At 45.6% G+C, this 16,990-nt stretch overlaps 1 protein-coding gene across 2 annotated transcripts; it reads right to left on the reverse strand.

Moving 5' to 3' along the window:
- Positions 1-13,131: 13,131 nt before the first annotated feature.
- On the reverse strand, positions 13,132-16,988 carry med8 (mediator complex subunit 8). Of its 2 annotated transcripts, none has more exons than XM_088597852.1 (7): positions 16,844-16,988; positions 16,285-16,406; positions 15,480-15,624; positions 15,149-15,289; positions 14,808-14,895; positions 14,453-14,701; positions 13,132-13,624 (listed from the first exon to the last, which is right to left on the reverse strand). In XM_088597852.1, exons 1-7 carry the CDS (start codon positions 16,847-16,849, stop codon positions 13,560-13,562), a joined length of 816 nt encoding a protein of 271 aa, XP_088453978.1. In that variant the 5' UTR covers positions 16,850-16,988; the 3' UTR covers positions 13,132-13,559. The 2 variants fall into 2 exon arrangements, with proteins under 2 accessions (XP_088453978.1, XP_088453979.1); XM_088597853.1 differs by lacking the exon at positions 16,844-16,988 and adding an exon at positions 15,889-15,974.
- Positions 16,989-16,990: the final 2 nt, after the last annotated feature.

The following is a 16,990-nucleotide window of genomic DNA, read 5'->3' on the forward strand; positions in this document are numbered from 1 at the left end:
CAGGATTTACTTTTTACGGGTGGCAAAATGTGGCTATATAAAATGAACCAAGCGGAAAGTCTTGGTTTCAAAACCATGCAACGATAAGTCAAATGTAGAAAGATCCCGCTGTTATTATTATTATCCTTTACGAATTTGGAATATTATATTTTGCAGGGGTAAACAGGATGAACCCTTGGTCATTATATATTTACACAGAGCTCGATTTACCTACAGTGCATGCTCAAACATTAACTTAAATAATTCCTCTAATCTGAAAAGCATGCACGATCTTCTGTGCTTATTTTTGGTGTGTGGTGAAGGAAGTGCTGTTTTTTTCAGACCGCTGCTGTGTGGGAATGCTACAAATGGCTTTAAAGGTCACAATACCCTTTACAAGGTCATATTTTATTGACAGCAAAAGACAGGAACTCTTCCTCTTAACGGTGAGAATTGATGCTAGCGTGGCAGTTGGGGTCTCGCGGTTGACATCAGAGATTTAATATGGGCCTTTGGAGACGCGTGTCAAGGATTCCAAGTCCATTAAGTTCAAGAACCAAAGGCTTTGGCACTGGAATCGGGGGGATCAGGCGGGAAGCAGTTGAGAATTTTCCGCTCAGTCTGTGCACACGTGTGAGTGGGTATAAACAGTAAGCACACGCTAGGCTGCTCTGCATATCTGTCTGATCCCACTGCTCTGTGGGCTCTGTAGAAGCTCCTGCTCACCTCGGATTCAATTCAAGACTGGTCTGCGGCTATGAGATAGTCTTCCTTTCCATTCTTTACATGGCAGACAACACCTCTGTGAGATAAAGTCTGAAAACTGAGTTTGCAGCGGCTCCCTGGCTCATTCCTCATTGAAAGGAGGGAGGAGACCCAGCGGGTCGTTCTCCTCACCCAGGTGAGTTACTCCAAGGAGGCTCACCATTCAAACCACACTTCCTCCCTGCCTAGGTTAGGGTGAAGGAGCATTTTGAACTGAACAGAGCTGTAGATGCTTGTGGCACCCTAATTTATAGACGATTTCCCTTTGCTTTCTGGAATGGCAGTTTACAAAGGTTTTAAAACCATATGTGACCCAAAAAGATGCACGGCTTCTTTATGGGTGGAGAATTCCAAAGGCACAAACACAGAATCAGTCATCAGCTTTTCCTTGCCAACAACAGGTGAACAACATGTGAAACTACAGGACTTTCAGGACTCCGTGGGGCAACTCTCTTCTGTTTTCCTCAGAATTAATCAATGAAGACATCAACACTTTGCGGCAAAATTAGTTTAAGAGTGAAGACAAGCAAAGAGAATTTCTACGGGACTGAGTGGAATAAATTTCAACGATGGCATTTTGCACTCCCACACCTGCAATACCAGGTAACAGCATCAGGCTCTCATTGCAGAGAGCCTAAAGGTGTCCCATTGAGAGGAGGGTCTTGTCCAGCTCGTTTGTTTTGCAGGGAGCTGATTGATCCAAGGGTCTCATCCAGCTGTTTAATGAAGAACCCGTGGGTGTACGAATGGGCTTTCACCACATGGCCGAGCTGCTTGCGCCAGACCCCCCACTACTCTTAGTGACAAAAGCTTGCGGTTATGAACACACTTCCTTGTAGTTTCCACTTCTGTCCTCTGGTTTGAGTGTCATGTTCCAGCTACTGGGCAGGAAAAGCAATCGATTTCAGATTTTCTTGCAGGGCTGGTATAATATCCACAACCATGCATGCAGATTTCGGGTTATAAAGCAGTTAATGGTAAACATGGCAGCAGGCTGGTGCAACACCGGCGAAGATAAATTAGCTGTCCGCCCATGTGATGTTAGCGTAGCTGGCGATCCTGCAGTTTCTGCGTCTCCTGCTGATCTCATTAGTAGAATGGGCTGAGATCTCGCTGCTCTGGCTCAGTGCAGATCACACCCTGTCAGGGCTGATCAGCGTCTCTCTGAGCAAGTTCGCGTGCAGTCATCACTCAGCAGACCTCAAAGAAGCATCACATTGCGAAATGAGACAATTATCCACGAAATGATACACGCATTATCCATGGCTGTTAATGCTCAGCGTTGAGCTGGAAGACACGCTTGCCCCCTTTTTTTAAAAAAAAAATCTTCACCAGTAAGCAACATTTTTCCTAGCGATAAAGCGTTCAGTGATCTGTTTATTTCCCCTGGTCGCCTGGTGCATTAGACACAATATGAACTTCTCCCATTGGGCTCTCTGGGCATACTGCTACTTTTCACAGAATGACGTGTATCTTCCATCAGGGCGTGTCGTTAATCCCCTGTTGCGTTACCCAGAAAGACTGGTATCCTACATGCCTCCACAAGCAGACAGCCAATTTGGCTGAGGAATCAGTGACAACCTTGCTGGCAACAGAATATTTTCACAATGAAGGCGTCTGTCTGTTCTGCTATTTGTCTGTTTGGAAAGATGTTAAAATGTATAATAATTCATTACTATTTTAGTTCACGACTATTAGTTGGTCATTGACCTTGACCAAGGTGATTTACAACTACCGAACAACCACTAAACTGAAAACAAAACCATCCTGCAAAAGAATGGTATAAAAAAACAGGATAGATTTTGACTCAATACAATGAGAACTACAAAACAAGTAATGTGCATTTTTATACTATAGTCTGAAGAACATAACTGACTTTTACTATTGGCACACAACCAGAGCACACTCATGTAGAAAGCATTCAGATTAGTCAGACTCACCCATATACTTATTTTAATTTAATTTTGTGATACATTATTTTGCTGAAATACAAATAAAGTAAAAAAAATGTCTTGTACGTTTTGCTACAAAAACCAAAGAACAAACTGTAAGAACCAATAAGAAATACTACAGTTTAAAAAAAAGCAGTACAGATCTGAACAGGTTTATTTAATTTAATTCTGGATCCTGTGCTGTATGTGTAAAGTTTGGCTGTCTTACTGTACTGTAGAATATCCTATATGTGGTTGTCTTTTCCTCTCCTTCCTGATGTAAAATGTCCTTCATCATTTGCAAGGCTGTTACAGACTGGACACTGCATGAGTAAGTTCGAAAGAGATCACTCCTTCCCACTGACCAGGAATTCAATAAAAAACATCATAAATAAGAATGAGGTGAGGTTGTGCACTCTACAAATGCGGAGATTACAGTGACCGGTGCAGTACAGCTAGAGGAAGCCTCACCGCTATATTTCTGTTCCAAACTCTATCCTTTTGCACTGTTTTCTGCAAATCTTCTAGCCAATAACAGATACCTGGTAATAAAAACAAAGTGCTGCTGACGGGACAGTAAGCACTTGTCATCTGAGCTGAGGTGTCGCAGTGTCATCCTTGTTTCTGACAGGTCAGTGTCAGGTCAGATTTTTATTGCAGCTCTACCTGAAAACCCCAGTGCTCTTTTCTCCAGGGTACATCTGACATAACATTAAATCAGTGTCTAACACAGGTGCCTGTACAACAGGCCCGGAAATGCACTGGCTCGATTTAGATGGATGTTATATTGTGATTATCTTAAAGTAAATGTCTGAAACGGAAAGATCTTGTGTTACACAGAGCGTGCGCTATCTGAGATGGAAGTATAATAATTGCTGCATTACGCACAAAGTCAGTCCTGCAAATCCGACAGTTTTAATTAAAAAATATCCTGGGATCAGATCATGTCATACCGCAGTTCTACTGTTGTATTAGAACTATGTGCATGAAGGCAAACTGCGCTTACGGAGCTTAAAATGTAAACTTGGGAAGAGGTCAAACCCTAATCTTAACCATGTCCTCTTACCCATGTATGAATATTGTGCATCCAAAGAAAGCAGGCAAGGTTTGACCTGATGCTTTTTCATGTGAGCAATCCTTATTGCGGAAAGACAAGAAGACCTCCAGTTGTGCCTGCTCCAGCCCCTTCCCAGCTCTGCTGTCGCAAGTCTGTACATCAGTCTCACCTGCTCACCAATGGGAGATGCTAACTGATGTCTGGGGTGGGATAACAGCATGTCAATCTCACACAGCTGCACCTAATCACCATCACCACCAAACCGGAACTCACACACCTCCCTGCTCATTCGTCTCCAGCCTCCCTCCTCTGCCCCATCTCCACCCTGCAGCTGCCCCTGGGCTCACTCCGTCTGACCCCGGGTTCGAGTCTCCCCGTCCCGTGGCCGGGAGGCTGCCCGATAACCAAGCAGGTTAAGCCAAACTTTTCTCACCCAGTATTCCAGAGATTCCCAAAACGTTCCATCCTTGGATGCTGTTGTCCCTAGTGAAGTGAATGTCAGCAGAGGTTCCTACAGTAGTTCAGCACCTACTGTAGTTTGGGAGAGGATGGAGCTTGTGAAGAAGAGTCACAGACAGTATGGCTCAATCTCCCTCTTACAAAAAACACGAACACTGTGAAGCTTGCAGGGTGGCTGCTGTATAACAAGGGGGCGGATTGAAGAGGAGAGCTGCGCTGGACCACTGAAAGAGAGAAAGCCACTTTCTTCAGGCAGGGAGAAGTGGTGAGATCTGCTGGTCTAGGACACTCGATGCTTTAAACACGTGGTTAATGTTAGCTGAGCAGCATAAACACAAGATCAGGAATCATGATCTGAGTTACCTTTTAAGTAACATTATTTTGAAGGTCGCAACGAGAAGTATTCTACATACAGTATGATTATTAAATGATTGCGTTCCAGCACTGCAACAAACTACCGTTGCTTTACGAAGTGCAGCTCACCTGTGCGGAAGGGAATGTCTTAGTTGGTTAATGATGAAGACAGTACTGGAGTCTCAAGCCAACAAACACCTTCCGCTCTTCTGTCAGAGCGCTATATACTGTGCTTCTTCACCCTGATCACAGCCTGTCAAGAATTCCCTCTTTCGGCAACATTCAGTGCCACTTTTCTAAGGAAGCAGGCTGCTTTAGTGTTTCAGCTGTCCGAAACATAACGTTTCGCGGACATAACATGCAAAATGACAAGCGATAAAGATTAAGCCAGTCTCCAATGATGGAAACAAATGTCATGTAGTGCCACAGTAAGCTTGATTAGAAAGGCAGCATCGGGGTAAAATCCACCCTTAGACGACTCATTTTGACAGTGTGCCCACGTCAAGGCCGACTCAAGTGCGGACGGCGTTATTCAGTTTGTCATTAAAATCATGCCCCACTTGGGTGATATTCAGACTACAGCGGGCTGAAACCAATCCATAAATCCATACTGTCAGCTTGTCCCAGTGAGCCCTCAGCAGGCCTCTCGGTGCGTTCCGTACAGGAACTCTCCGCGGGACCGGAGCACGAAGGATCTGGCCGCCGGACGGAGGAACAGCGCCCCATCCCGTTTCGATGAATGAGGTCAGACGACACGGCGGGGGGGTGGGGGTTGTCCCGGGCTCCCGGGCTCGCTGTGCAATGGCCAAGACGAGCTCAGTTAACCACACAGCGACATCCCCACGGACTGCTCCGCCAGCAGGACACCCCAGGACCAGAGTGCAGCTCACTGGGGCCTGTCCCTCCCTTTCCGCGCCGGGGTACCAGCCACCTCGCCTGCCATGAGAATTAAGGTCAGGCAAACGTGATACTGGCCACATCGGAGAGCGGCTCTCAGTCCTTCCCTGTCCCTTCCTGTTGGAGTTGGCAACGTGAGCTGACATCGAGAGTTAATCTGAATTTTAATTACAATTTCTGTGACTTCACTAAAGTTCACTAAAATGCCGCTGTTGTTAGTTCTCCTTACTTTATCATCCTATCTTCTCCTTCATTAGTATGAGGAAGGGGGGGGAAATTGGAATCAAAACTGATTTTTTTTCTTCACGTTTTTATGATTTGAATAGACCATGAAATCATCATCACTGCCATGACAACACAGGTGAAAATCTTCAACATTTCCCAGTCATTTCTAAATATTAAGTGATATAGATTGTCTGAGCGCGTTGCTCAGCAGAAAAGTATTCTGCAACCTTCTTGTGACAAGGTAAACAGAATTTCTTCCCCCCCCCAAAAAAAATGCCTTTTAACTTAATCCTTTAAACAAGGGATCTAAAAATGACCTTCACAGGAATCTTCACTAGACTGCAGGAGTCCTTGAGATGAAAGAAAAGTCAGCGGTACATTTATTTGTAGTCAACAGACTGCTCGCTTTACTTTTCAGCCTGAACATAGCAGACAACAAAGTGTTCAGCCATCTTTCTGTCAAGCTCTGCCTGAACGGTAATGGGGACATGAAACCATTACTGCCATATCGATCCTGCAACTAGCGGTGTGCATTGTCCTCTGTGTAATAAGACTGACAGAAAACAGAAATAAAAGACACTGAAGGCACAGGCAGAGACACTGGGAATTAATTTCCGGGAATACAAAAGCTAAATAATTTTGCCTGACCTTGTTACTGGAAAACTACCGGTCTGCCTCTATGCATTCCGTTCAGTTTTCTCACCACAAGCCATTCTGCAAAGAAAACAAGCAAGTGGGCCCTGGTTACAGTACGAGCCCAGATGTCAAGAAACGCCCGTCTACACCGATATCGGATGAAAAACTATTTTTCCCCGAACGAAAGGAGAGGCGAATTAATACAAGCGGCCCCGAAGAGAAAAATAAATCTGCAGTGTTGATCTTTAAAGGGGAGGCTTCAGACATGCCAGAGGAACTACTGGATGGTATATACGTTGGAACTGTTACAACACTGAAGTGTCTGAAGGGGCCAATTCTGTTGCAGGTAAAAGTGCCATTTTTCATACTAGTTCTGCAGTTGTGGCTGATCTAAAGTTGTGGCTGATCTAAATAAGACCTTCAATCGCACATCAGTGATTTGAAACCTCTAAGGGCAGCTGAACAAGTGATCACACTGCAGGCATATTGTTTGCAGAGCTTTTCCAGATACTGTGTATTTTTTTTTTGTTTGGAGAAGATTAAACTTGTGGCCTTCATGCTCAAGTTCAGAGCTCCTTACATCCTGAAAGCTTCCTTAAGAGCTCCTTCACTGTTCTTATTTTGCAGCACAAGAGCGAATCTGTGCTCCCGGAGGCAGTGGTTCCAGACACCCTACAGATGTTTGAGAAGACGGGTTGGGGGGGTTTGGGAAGTCTGTTGTGTTCTGTAAAGCCGTCCATCAGATGAAGGGAGACCTCTGACCCTGTGAGCGTCCATCCGCTGGGATACAGGAAGGCATCGACGAGCCATATGCCATCTCCCAGGATACACCCAGAAGGCGCAGCAATAATCAAAACTACATTAGGACACTGAAAGAATTTTTTGCATGGGATGAGGACAGTACAGAGTGTGTTAAGTGTTGCAATTGGGGATTATATCAGAATGAGAAACACCAGACCTGGACAGTGGGCATCTTCAAAACTGAAAAATACTACCTCAATTGTTAATTAAAATTAGGTGATCTTTGTTCAGCTGAGCCACAGACTGATCAGTGCTGTGGTGGAAGTGTGTGTGTACACATGCAGGGTTTGCTTTCAAAGCACCGCAGTGTAGCTGTCCTCATTATATTCCTCGATAGTAAACGGGCTTAGATTACATCTGTTGTTTTACAACATTTTCCTGCCCAGGTTTAGTCCATTTTGAACTGATTTCTCATTTTATTTTTCTGCAAATACACCCTAGGTGGTGTTTTTGAACAATCTTATCACAGGGAGAGCTAGTCACAGAACTCCACCATTCTTGTGTCTTCAAAGACAGTGGCAGTTTTACACGGGTTATATATTGAACATGTAGCATAATTTAGAGGCTTACATTACCACAACAAATACACTTGTTTAATTTCATATTCTGCTTCCTAACACTCGTAAATTTGTATTGGGTAATCCTTGATAAAACAGCAAGGTGCTGTCGTGCCTTTTAACATCTTTTGTGCTTTTGGCTGATTATGTTCAATAATAGGCTACGGCACAAGTTTCTTTTTTTTTTAAAGGCTCTTTGTCAGAGCATCTGGAAGGGTTGGTCAACTTACATCAATACAAATTTCACTGAACATATGGAAAACTAAATTTATCCCTCAAGTACAGGAAAATAGTCATACCAGCTGTGTGTGTGTGCTATCAAGCGTGGTTTCGGCATCTTCTAAGATTTTAAAATAGTGTTAATACAGACAATTATGTTACACATCACTCCCATAAATGTCTCTTCAATCTCAGGTGTATTTATCAGATATGGGTCTCATGCTGTTTGAGATATCTTGGGCCTGTCAGTATCTCTTTTTAAGTAGCAGAACAAGCTCGCCAAGTGCTTCTTCACGCCAGTACTTCACTGCCACTCATTCTCAAAACCGTACAGCTCGCAGTGCGGCGCGTGAGCGCGGTACAAGAATCAACGGCGGAGACGGGCTTTTTTTCCCCAGAGTGGCGCTTGGCATCCGGGCTTCCAGAGAGTATGTAGGTCAAGCTGCAGCGCATATTGCTGCTATACAGTACGTGTGAGCGGAGCAGTCGTCCCTCCGCGCGCTGGAATCCCTCTTCACAGCCGTAATCGGTGGGACAGGCTGTGGATTCCAAGGCCCTCTGTCAGGATGAACTTTAGATTCCTGCCATTAATGACTTTGACGTTATTAGGCTGGACAGTGGCATGTCTGGCCGAATTACTTTCAACGCTATTACATATTCATAATCGACTAAATATAGTCAGGCAGAGCAAGGACTGCCAGGCACAAACCACTGGACGGTCACTGTCCCTGACTCCTGAACAATGGCGAAATGCCACGGTGAGCCTGCTCACAGACCGCAGTGGGGCTGGCCAAGGGGGGGGTGGAGGAGACTGGACCATCTCCTTCCAAAAAGGAAAAAGAAAAAAAGCAAGAGGCCGTCATTGCAGTAGGCTTCCACACAGAACCGCCCACCGGCCGAATTCAGATAACATTCTCGCCTCACGCACAGGGTGCGGGCCGGACATGCGGCACGTTGTGCTTCTCTCCTGTACCTTCCAGCACGGAGCCAGCATTCACCTGCTCCTCTGCAGCCTGCGCGTGCTGACGCAGCTCCCCGCTCGAACGTCTTCCCATCTACCTCTGCCTGCGACCCACTCTGCCCCCCCCACTGAAGCCCTGCTCCAGATCTCTTCATCGTTCCTCCTCCTCCTCGCCCCTTCCTGTCACTAAGCCAGCAGTGCGTCCCTGCACAGCGCTCTGCTCCAAGACCAGTCCTTCTGACCGCCCCCTGTTCCTCTACAGTGTGCGTTTGCGTGTCGGAGACCCGCGGGCCCCCCCAAGCAGCTTGCCCGAGGAGCCCGCTCACCAGAGAGCCGCGTGTCGAAGTGGCAGCTCGCCGTCCGCAGGACTCCTGCCTGCCCAGGCCGGCGGCCTGTCGGGGCTGACCTGCAGAAACCACAGAGCTCTTACCAGCCACTCCAGGCAGCTTCGCTCCTCTGCCCTGCTCTATTAATGTGACTGGCGTATGTTTAATATTCTTTGTGCTTCCTTATGAAATTTTATTAAACTCATAAAACAGATGATCTTTTCTAGGAAGCGATGTACGGGCCCTCTTGCCTCCCTGGAAGACAGCCAGCGCCACTTCCGCACCTTTAGAATATTAATGCAGTGGAGGACAGTTCAGCGATTTTTTTCCATTTATTTCAGGCTGCCACGGGAGAGCTCTCTTGCTAATGAGAACCGGCTACTATTATCTTGCAGTTGATTAATGCACACAAGCCCCGTCGTCAGGTGTGCGGGCTATCGCGGACACTCACTTGCTCCGCAGGTCCCGAGGACGGGAACTGTTCCGTGATCGGGGAGCACCAATCAGTCACGTCAATCAATCAGCCGGCGTTCGGACCACACAGCCACAGCTGATAAGTCCTCAACGATAAGGTGACAAAAGAAGACCAGAGTAGAAGGGTATTCATGAATAAACAGCAGCATGGTGAAAAAACGCGATGAGAAAGATGAGGAGAGCGAGGAAGGAAATTCACACAGGGGTGCAGCGACGTTGGCCAGTGTGGGCCTGGGCCAGTTAGCATAGCTCAGAGACACACGAGGCATCACGCTGCTGAGAGCTCAGTCAGTAATTAAAGAATTAAACCTCCAGGTTCTGGAGCTCTGTGTGGACTCCTGTAGGAGTGGTGTGTAAGGACTATGTATGGGTTGCTGCCCTTTATGTAATATGGCATTTATTTTGATTGCGACATTCATTTGCATGTTTGGCATGTTTTCTGTAAGCCTCTCCGTGTGTAAAACGTACAGTGTAGCCGCTTGGATACAGAGCAAATCAGACAGTCAGAGAGATCAGAGCAAGTATCATGATGTTTGACTGTATCGTGCTTTCATTCTACGTACCAGATGACAAGCCCCTGATTGCCCCGTGTTCGATGTGACTGCACTGCCATTTCCTTCTTGACGCGAGGCGCCACGCGGCAGGCATCCCGCTTCCAAATCTGTCCCGTCTCGACAAAAGTCTCGGACCCCCGAGTAAACAACCAAGCGCAACCCTGCTCCGAATGGCGCAGCATCCCGAAGCCGAGACATGGCTGAGGTCTCTCCCACCTGTTTGGAACCAGACTGAACCCCAGCTGCTGTCTTGTGGGCGAGAAGAAACGAGGAAAAGTGCAAAACAAGCCCCCTCTGTGAGCAGCCATTCCTTGCCTGTCCTCCCCAGCCAGTATCTCATTAACGACCCACGGAAACACACCGCCTCCATCTGCCTCTCCCAGCACCTTCCCAGAGACGGGAGGAATAAACCGCACTCAGGTCAAATTAACACTCCTCCCCTCTCGCTGCTGAAGTCGCAGCTGCACTGGATACAGTGGCGCTTCTCCGCCATGCATATATGTCCGTTGTACAGTATACACGCATCATTAACCGGACTGAGAGGCGGACATGCTTCTCGTTCTGAATATCGTGATCACCCAGGGGAGACCCACTTTAACAGGAATGGGAACGAAGCTAACCGGAAGCACTCTTCAAAGAAGTCTTTGCTTTTACACCTATGTGTGACCGAACCTACCCGCCTGCATTTTTCAGTACATTCTTTAAAAAAATCAAGATGATGCAATGAGGCTGTGGTCTGTCAATCAGCTCCCAGAGTCCGCTCTGATTTCTCACTTAGCTCGGTTATGTTCTGCACCTCAAGTCAAAAATGTTTTCAGTCTCGCGAAAAGCAGCATAAGCTCTTGAGTGCCGGTTTCTCACCTGTGATAAAAAGGCAAATTGATGACTTATAGGGGGTCTATGGAGTTTACTCCTCAATCAACAATCATGCATGCTTTGCAAGGGTGTTGCTAGAATCAGACTGAGTTATGATTTCATGCACACAAAGAAGGGAAGGTCTTGTTTTTCTTTATGACTTCTTCTCTTAGTTTTTGCTTCAGGTGGCTCAGAAAGACTAACAAACTCCACTGATGAGATTAAATGCTATTTGAAGCCCAGCTGGTCAACAGAGTTACAATGATACACATTAATTGTTGAAAATAAAGTAATTCAGCATGGAATTAAGGATTAACCTCTACTTATTGCTTTGCAGCCAACACATTCCGAAGCAGCGTCCCACTTGAACGTCCACTATTCTACAGTTTCCTAGTATTTTTAAAAATAAAAACAAGAATACGGCGATTATTAAGCTATCGTATCCGTGTGGAAAAATAAATGGAAGAGCCGGGCCGTGTAGAGCCTCGAGGCTGGACAGTTGCCAGCGCAGCTTTAAATCTCCTGCCTGCATGTAAATAGAACAAAATGACTTTCAATAACTGGTATGTTAAACAAGCGCAATCAATGTTTCCAAAGGCATCTGGCCTTCCAGCTGTCATAAAACTCCCCCATTTAATTACCACTGCTGCCGAAGTGTGTGCGGGGAGACTGTCTGCATTGTCCAACCCTCTTAACAACAGCCAACGAGAGGTGGTTAATATATGGCGGCACGGCGGCTTTCACCGATGTCCCCTGCAGAAACAGGAGAGCGCCAGAATGAGGAGCGAATGGGGCTGTGAAAAGTGCCGTTATCCACCCATCCCGCCCCTGAACACAGGCTTCAGACGGGAAGCAGGAAAAAATAAATCTATACGTTTCAACCAAATGAATCGGGAAATCTTGCAAAAGGACACTACAGCAAATAAAAAAAGGCTGATGGATTGACTTGATGATGGAAAAGAACCACAAGGTCATGTTGCAGAGTCCAGGCCCACTTAGGAACACCTCCACAGCACTGCAATAAAGCATGATTTATGGATATATAAAATCTGTGGCCCAGCATGTTCGATATCCAGCATAACTCTTATCCGGATGCGTGCGTGTGAAGCCAGATTAATATAAAAGTTTTATTTAAAAACAAAGCCTCATCTAACCAATGACTACCCTGCGATAAGGATTTGCTGGGCAGTACACACTTCATCCACAAGAGGACAGCATTGATACCGTCACCATTGATAGCATTGGAAACAGCAGTAATGCACTGTCGCCACAAGAGGGTACACTTCCTTTAGCTACACCCATTTGCAACGCTATTTTTAAAATGTTTTTTTTACATGAATTCATTTTTACATGCTATTTGAAATGCAATTCTCTTGAGCATAGAGCGTGGTGGGTGCTGTCCCACAAACCTCTCCATGAGGGTGTACAAATGGAAATGAACGCAGGGGCCTTTGCATTACAATGAAGGCATGTGCTGCAGCCGAGGACAAAAACGTGAAGATTTTTCATTCGCAAAGAGGCAGTACATTCAAATTGTCTCACAGGCTAATCCAAAAGCCCACAGTCCAGAAATATAAAGATGAACGAAATATTTTAAAGAGGACAACACTACAGTGCGATGGAGAAACTCCTTTATACCGCACAAATGAAAACAAAAAGTGACTTACTGAAAACACGTATGACAGCAAGAAACAGAACATGTGTAATAAACGTGAAATGTAACTTTTTTTCCCCCTGTAACGTGGTAGAACAGATAGCTGAAATCCTGCAATCAAAGGCCGAGAAACCTCATTTAAAGTCTTCATTAATCTACCACTTTTGGGGAAGATCTGCCACACTCTCCCAATATTATAAAACAAAATATATTTTACGTAAGCCTTCAGAGATCACAATATTGTGCCACCCAATAAAATGATCTCAAAGTAATGCTATGTGGATGCTAAGTGACTTCAGACAACTTCAGTTTTCCTGTGTTTTAACCACAGTGCTGACCATTTAGATCCAACCCAACCTAAGCATTAAGAAAATAAAAGAAGTGAAGAGACTAGACGGACTATTTAAAAAAAAGCATGGAAACTAGATCCATTTAAACATTTAATTAATAATAACAAAAGGAAGAACAGAGGTCTGTGTAATTGAAATCCACAATAATTCCAACTAAAGGTTTTTTTTCATCTATATCTAGTGATAGTTTTTTCCCAAAATACATTACAAAAATTCAAACCAGCATTATTGTAATTTACGCATATAGATGGCCTGTGAAGATACAAAACAGCTGTAGAGTCTGAGCGGAGCTGTCCATGCTGAAGTCAAGGAAATACTCATGTATCCTCGATACTCATGCATGTATAAATGGCAAAAAGTTCTGTGCCAGTAGAGTACTGGACATACTGGACAGCGACGGGAGTCTCTGCGCTGAAAGAATAACAAGGCTCTTGCTGTTCTCATGTAGCGCCTGGCCAGGATCAGCCAGTCTCAGATTCTCAGATCCTGCTGGAAATCCTGGGGTTCAGCGATTGTAAGGGTGCATCGAAGCCGACTTTATGTTTGTCTTTATGTTGCTTGGCATTTTCCCTGTAGCAACGAAACAAGAGGTTTCAACACTCTGCTTAGTCAAAACATGTATGTCGTGCGTACCAGCGGAATCTAGCTCTGTAATGAGTCATGTAACACACTGCAGACTGAAAACTAACATCACCGTGGAGATACTGTTACCCATCTCAGCTGGATAAATATTTTCAATACGAAGTCATTGGAAACGTATAAAAAAAACAGGCTGCTAAATGATTTCATTTAGTATGTTTTAAGCTCTCAAAGTACAAATGCAGCATGACTTACTAAAAATATCGTGCAAATAAAAGGGAAGAAAAGGAAAGGAAAGAACATAACGGAAAAATAAATAAAAATGTTACATTAGGTGGAGCTCAGCTTTTTTTCCCCCCATAAGCAGTCCCTCTGAAATTCACAATACCGCAGTTACAGCTAATCCACTTTTATCTGACAGACTAAAAGCAATACTAGTCAGATCAGTTACTGCCATTCACACCCTTAGCTCACGGGAATTAAAAAAAAAACAGAAGCAAGCTACAGGGGAGAAGAGGCCTCTCAGCCCTCGTGACTTCTCATTCCGATTTTTATTTAAGGATCTATAATGGAGAGAAAATCTTTATAACAGGGAGACAGTCACGTTCCATGAAAGAAGCTGCTCCATACGCACAAAAGGGCTGCGGATGCACTTGGGACACTGCTGACTGCAGGAGATGGTTAAGCTCAGGTCAGTATCATTCAGGATGACTGTTTTCATCACGTCATATTCGTTCCACTCTTTCTGTGCACCATGCTGCGACCTGCGTGACTCCTGCCCATCGCACCTGTCCTGCAGGTGGCAGGTGAGGCTCTTACCTGGCTGGCCCTGCTGCTGCTGGGGAACGGGGCCGCCGATAGCCGCTTGTGGGTTGGAAGTGCCAGGCATGGTGACCTGCTGCAGGGTCGGCCCTCCCTGAAGCATGGCTCCGGTCCCAGGCTGCCCCGGGGGGACCAGGCCCCCGGACCCAGGGGGTCTGCATTTCGCCAGCCCCTTCCCGAACCCCACGGCCGCTACCAGGGCCGTTGTGTCCGTGGGGTTGAACGTCTGCTTGTTCTGCCGCAAAGCTGCAAAGAAACGACGCCGTGACTCACAAAGTGTTTTTATTTTTACAGGCTGCTCCATTCAAAGCCTCCTGCGGGTTCTGGAGCAGACAACAGTTTGGCGAGATACCTGCGCTCTCGGACTCGCGGTCCTCCCGAGGGTTGTTGAGCTTCTCCAGCAGGTTCGAGCACAGCTTGTTCAGCGTCTGTATCTGTTTCTGCACAAGATGGGAAAGCCAGGCTTCAAACGGAGGGCACGCGGAGATTGTCAGACGTTTGTTTTTTTTACTCTCATCAGAACAACACCTGTTCACGATTATTAGAGAAGAAGAGCCGTCATCGCCCTGCATGCTCAATAAGACATCAAGGTTCTTGAACAGTCCGACGGTGGTAGAACACCCATAGGACACCTGGAGCTCACCGGCAGAGCCTGCCCTAGAGGGTGGGCACCTGAGGCATTCAGACACTCACCTGTGCCAACTCGGGGCCGATGCGGACCGCCTCAGTGTTCAGCTGCTTCTCCTGCTCCTCAACCTCCGGGTCTGGCTTGGTGCGCAGGTGGTCCGGAACAATCTCATGGCTGAACACGGGCACGCGCTGCTCCGTCAGTTTCTAGGGGCAACGGTAAAATTGACAGTGGGCTGGCTTTGAGCAGGCCGTCGAGAAGAAATCAGGGTTTTAAATGACATGTTGGTGATCGTCTCCTTGCTTTGTGCGCTTCGCTGACAACAGCGGCGCAAAGCGAGGCACGTTCTGAGAAGAGAAAAGCCATGGCAAAGGAGCGAACTGAACTGCGACTCACAGCCAGCTCTTCGTCCCGGTCTGGAGACAGAAGTAGAGGGATGATGACCTGGCTGCGCAGGACAGGTGTCTTCTCATTTTTCAACAGCTTATTGATGGTGTTAAGCTGGCCAGACAAGAGGGCAAAGTTATCCAGCACTGAAGGCCTAAAAAACAAAGAACAACATACAATATTAATTATGGTGCTTCTATCAAAGATCTGGGAGTAAAAAGCAAGGAATTAAAACTACAACCCAACAATAAAAATTAATATCAACTGTACTTAATTACCTAAAACTTGTCTAAAAATGACCAGCTCTGACAGTCACAATACTACTGTTCGTGTAGTGGGCCTGGCCCTGGGTCACATCTGCTCCTTCTCTCCTCATCCAACAATAATAAATACCTCATTAAAAATAGTTACTACTTACATGTCTATATTTTATTTAATTAGACCTAACTGCAATATCCTGAAGAAAGTGGTTATGGAAGACCTTAGAAATGTAAGTCTTGGAATCTGGCGAACCAAAAGTACAAACATTACCCAAAGAAGTATGCAACTACTATTCTCTGGTGTTGTCTACAAGTTTAAAATCAATTATCATTAACGATCCAACTAACAGTTAAAGACAAAGATTACAAAGCTCATCAGCCACACATTAGTCTGTCTGACATTGTGTTACAGTACCCTTCACAAGATTTCTCGGTCTTGCGAGAGTTATTCTAGACGATATTAAGCAAAAGATCTAGAATAATAATAAAAAAAATGTTTTCAAGTTTCCTTTCTCGGGAAAGTGGGAAAACACCTGCAAGCACCCAGCCCTCACCATGCCAGTCTTTCGTACTCGTTCTCCAGCTTGAAGATGAAGCTGTGCAGGGAGTTTTTCAGGTGGGCCACTCGAGTTATCAAGGCGTCGATAGACGCCTCCAACTGTTTCTCTTCCCGCTGCTGCACACGGATGGGGAGAAAACACCACCCGGTGAAACAAAGCTCGTAAGATTCCCCGAGTCATTTTTCGGATGGCTATATTATCGAAATGGTGACTTTAGCTACACTTGAGCACAGACTTTGTTGGGAGGCTCTAGTCGAAAACGCTGAGAACTTAATATGAGCTCAGAACTACCTAAGGTAACGAAATACGAAGCTGCTGTCTGCGTTTTTGTTGTTTTTACGAGTTAATATTTTTTTCTTAACTTTAAGAATTCGTCTTGTTCAAGAACAGCGGTTACATACTAGAATGAACCTAGAACCGACTGGTTAGCATATCCCAATCTGACCATAAGACAGCATTTCGATTTCAAAATGCACACAGTTTGGTTACCCAACACGTTAATCTACTCCAATATGATTTAAAAAATAAATAAAACCAGCTGGCTAGTACTCACCTGCATCGTATTGTTTATCCAAAATAAAAACCGAAACTGAACAAACTGAGATCCGGAAGTTATCCTCCCGTGTCTATGGTCATTCAAAAGAGGCGAAGGGAATTCTGGGATATGTGGAGGACCTCGGAAAGACTTGCCACACACTTA

This window comes from Lepisosteus platostomus, chromosome 11, assembly GCF_059453375.1.
Source record: "Lepisosteus platostomus isolate fLepPlt1 chromosome 11, fLepPlt1.hap1, whole genome shotgun sequence".
NCBI lineage: Eukaryota > Metazoa > Chordata > Actinopteri > Semionotiformes > Lepisosteidae > Lepisosteus > Lepisosteus platostomus.

Excerpts from the sequence above, each read along its gene's own strand:
- med8 (XM_088597852.1), bottom strand. Across the intron at positions 15,290-15,479 it reads ACCGGGACGAAGAGCTGGCT|AAACTGACGGAGCAGCGCGT; the intron begins GTGAGTCGCAGT and ends CGTTGCCCCTAG. Across the intron at positions 14,896-15,148 it reads TCGGCCCCGAGTTGGCACAG|AAACAGATACAGACGCTGAA; the intron begins GTGAGTGTCTGA and ends CATCTTGTGCAG.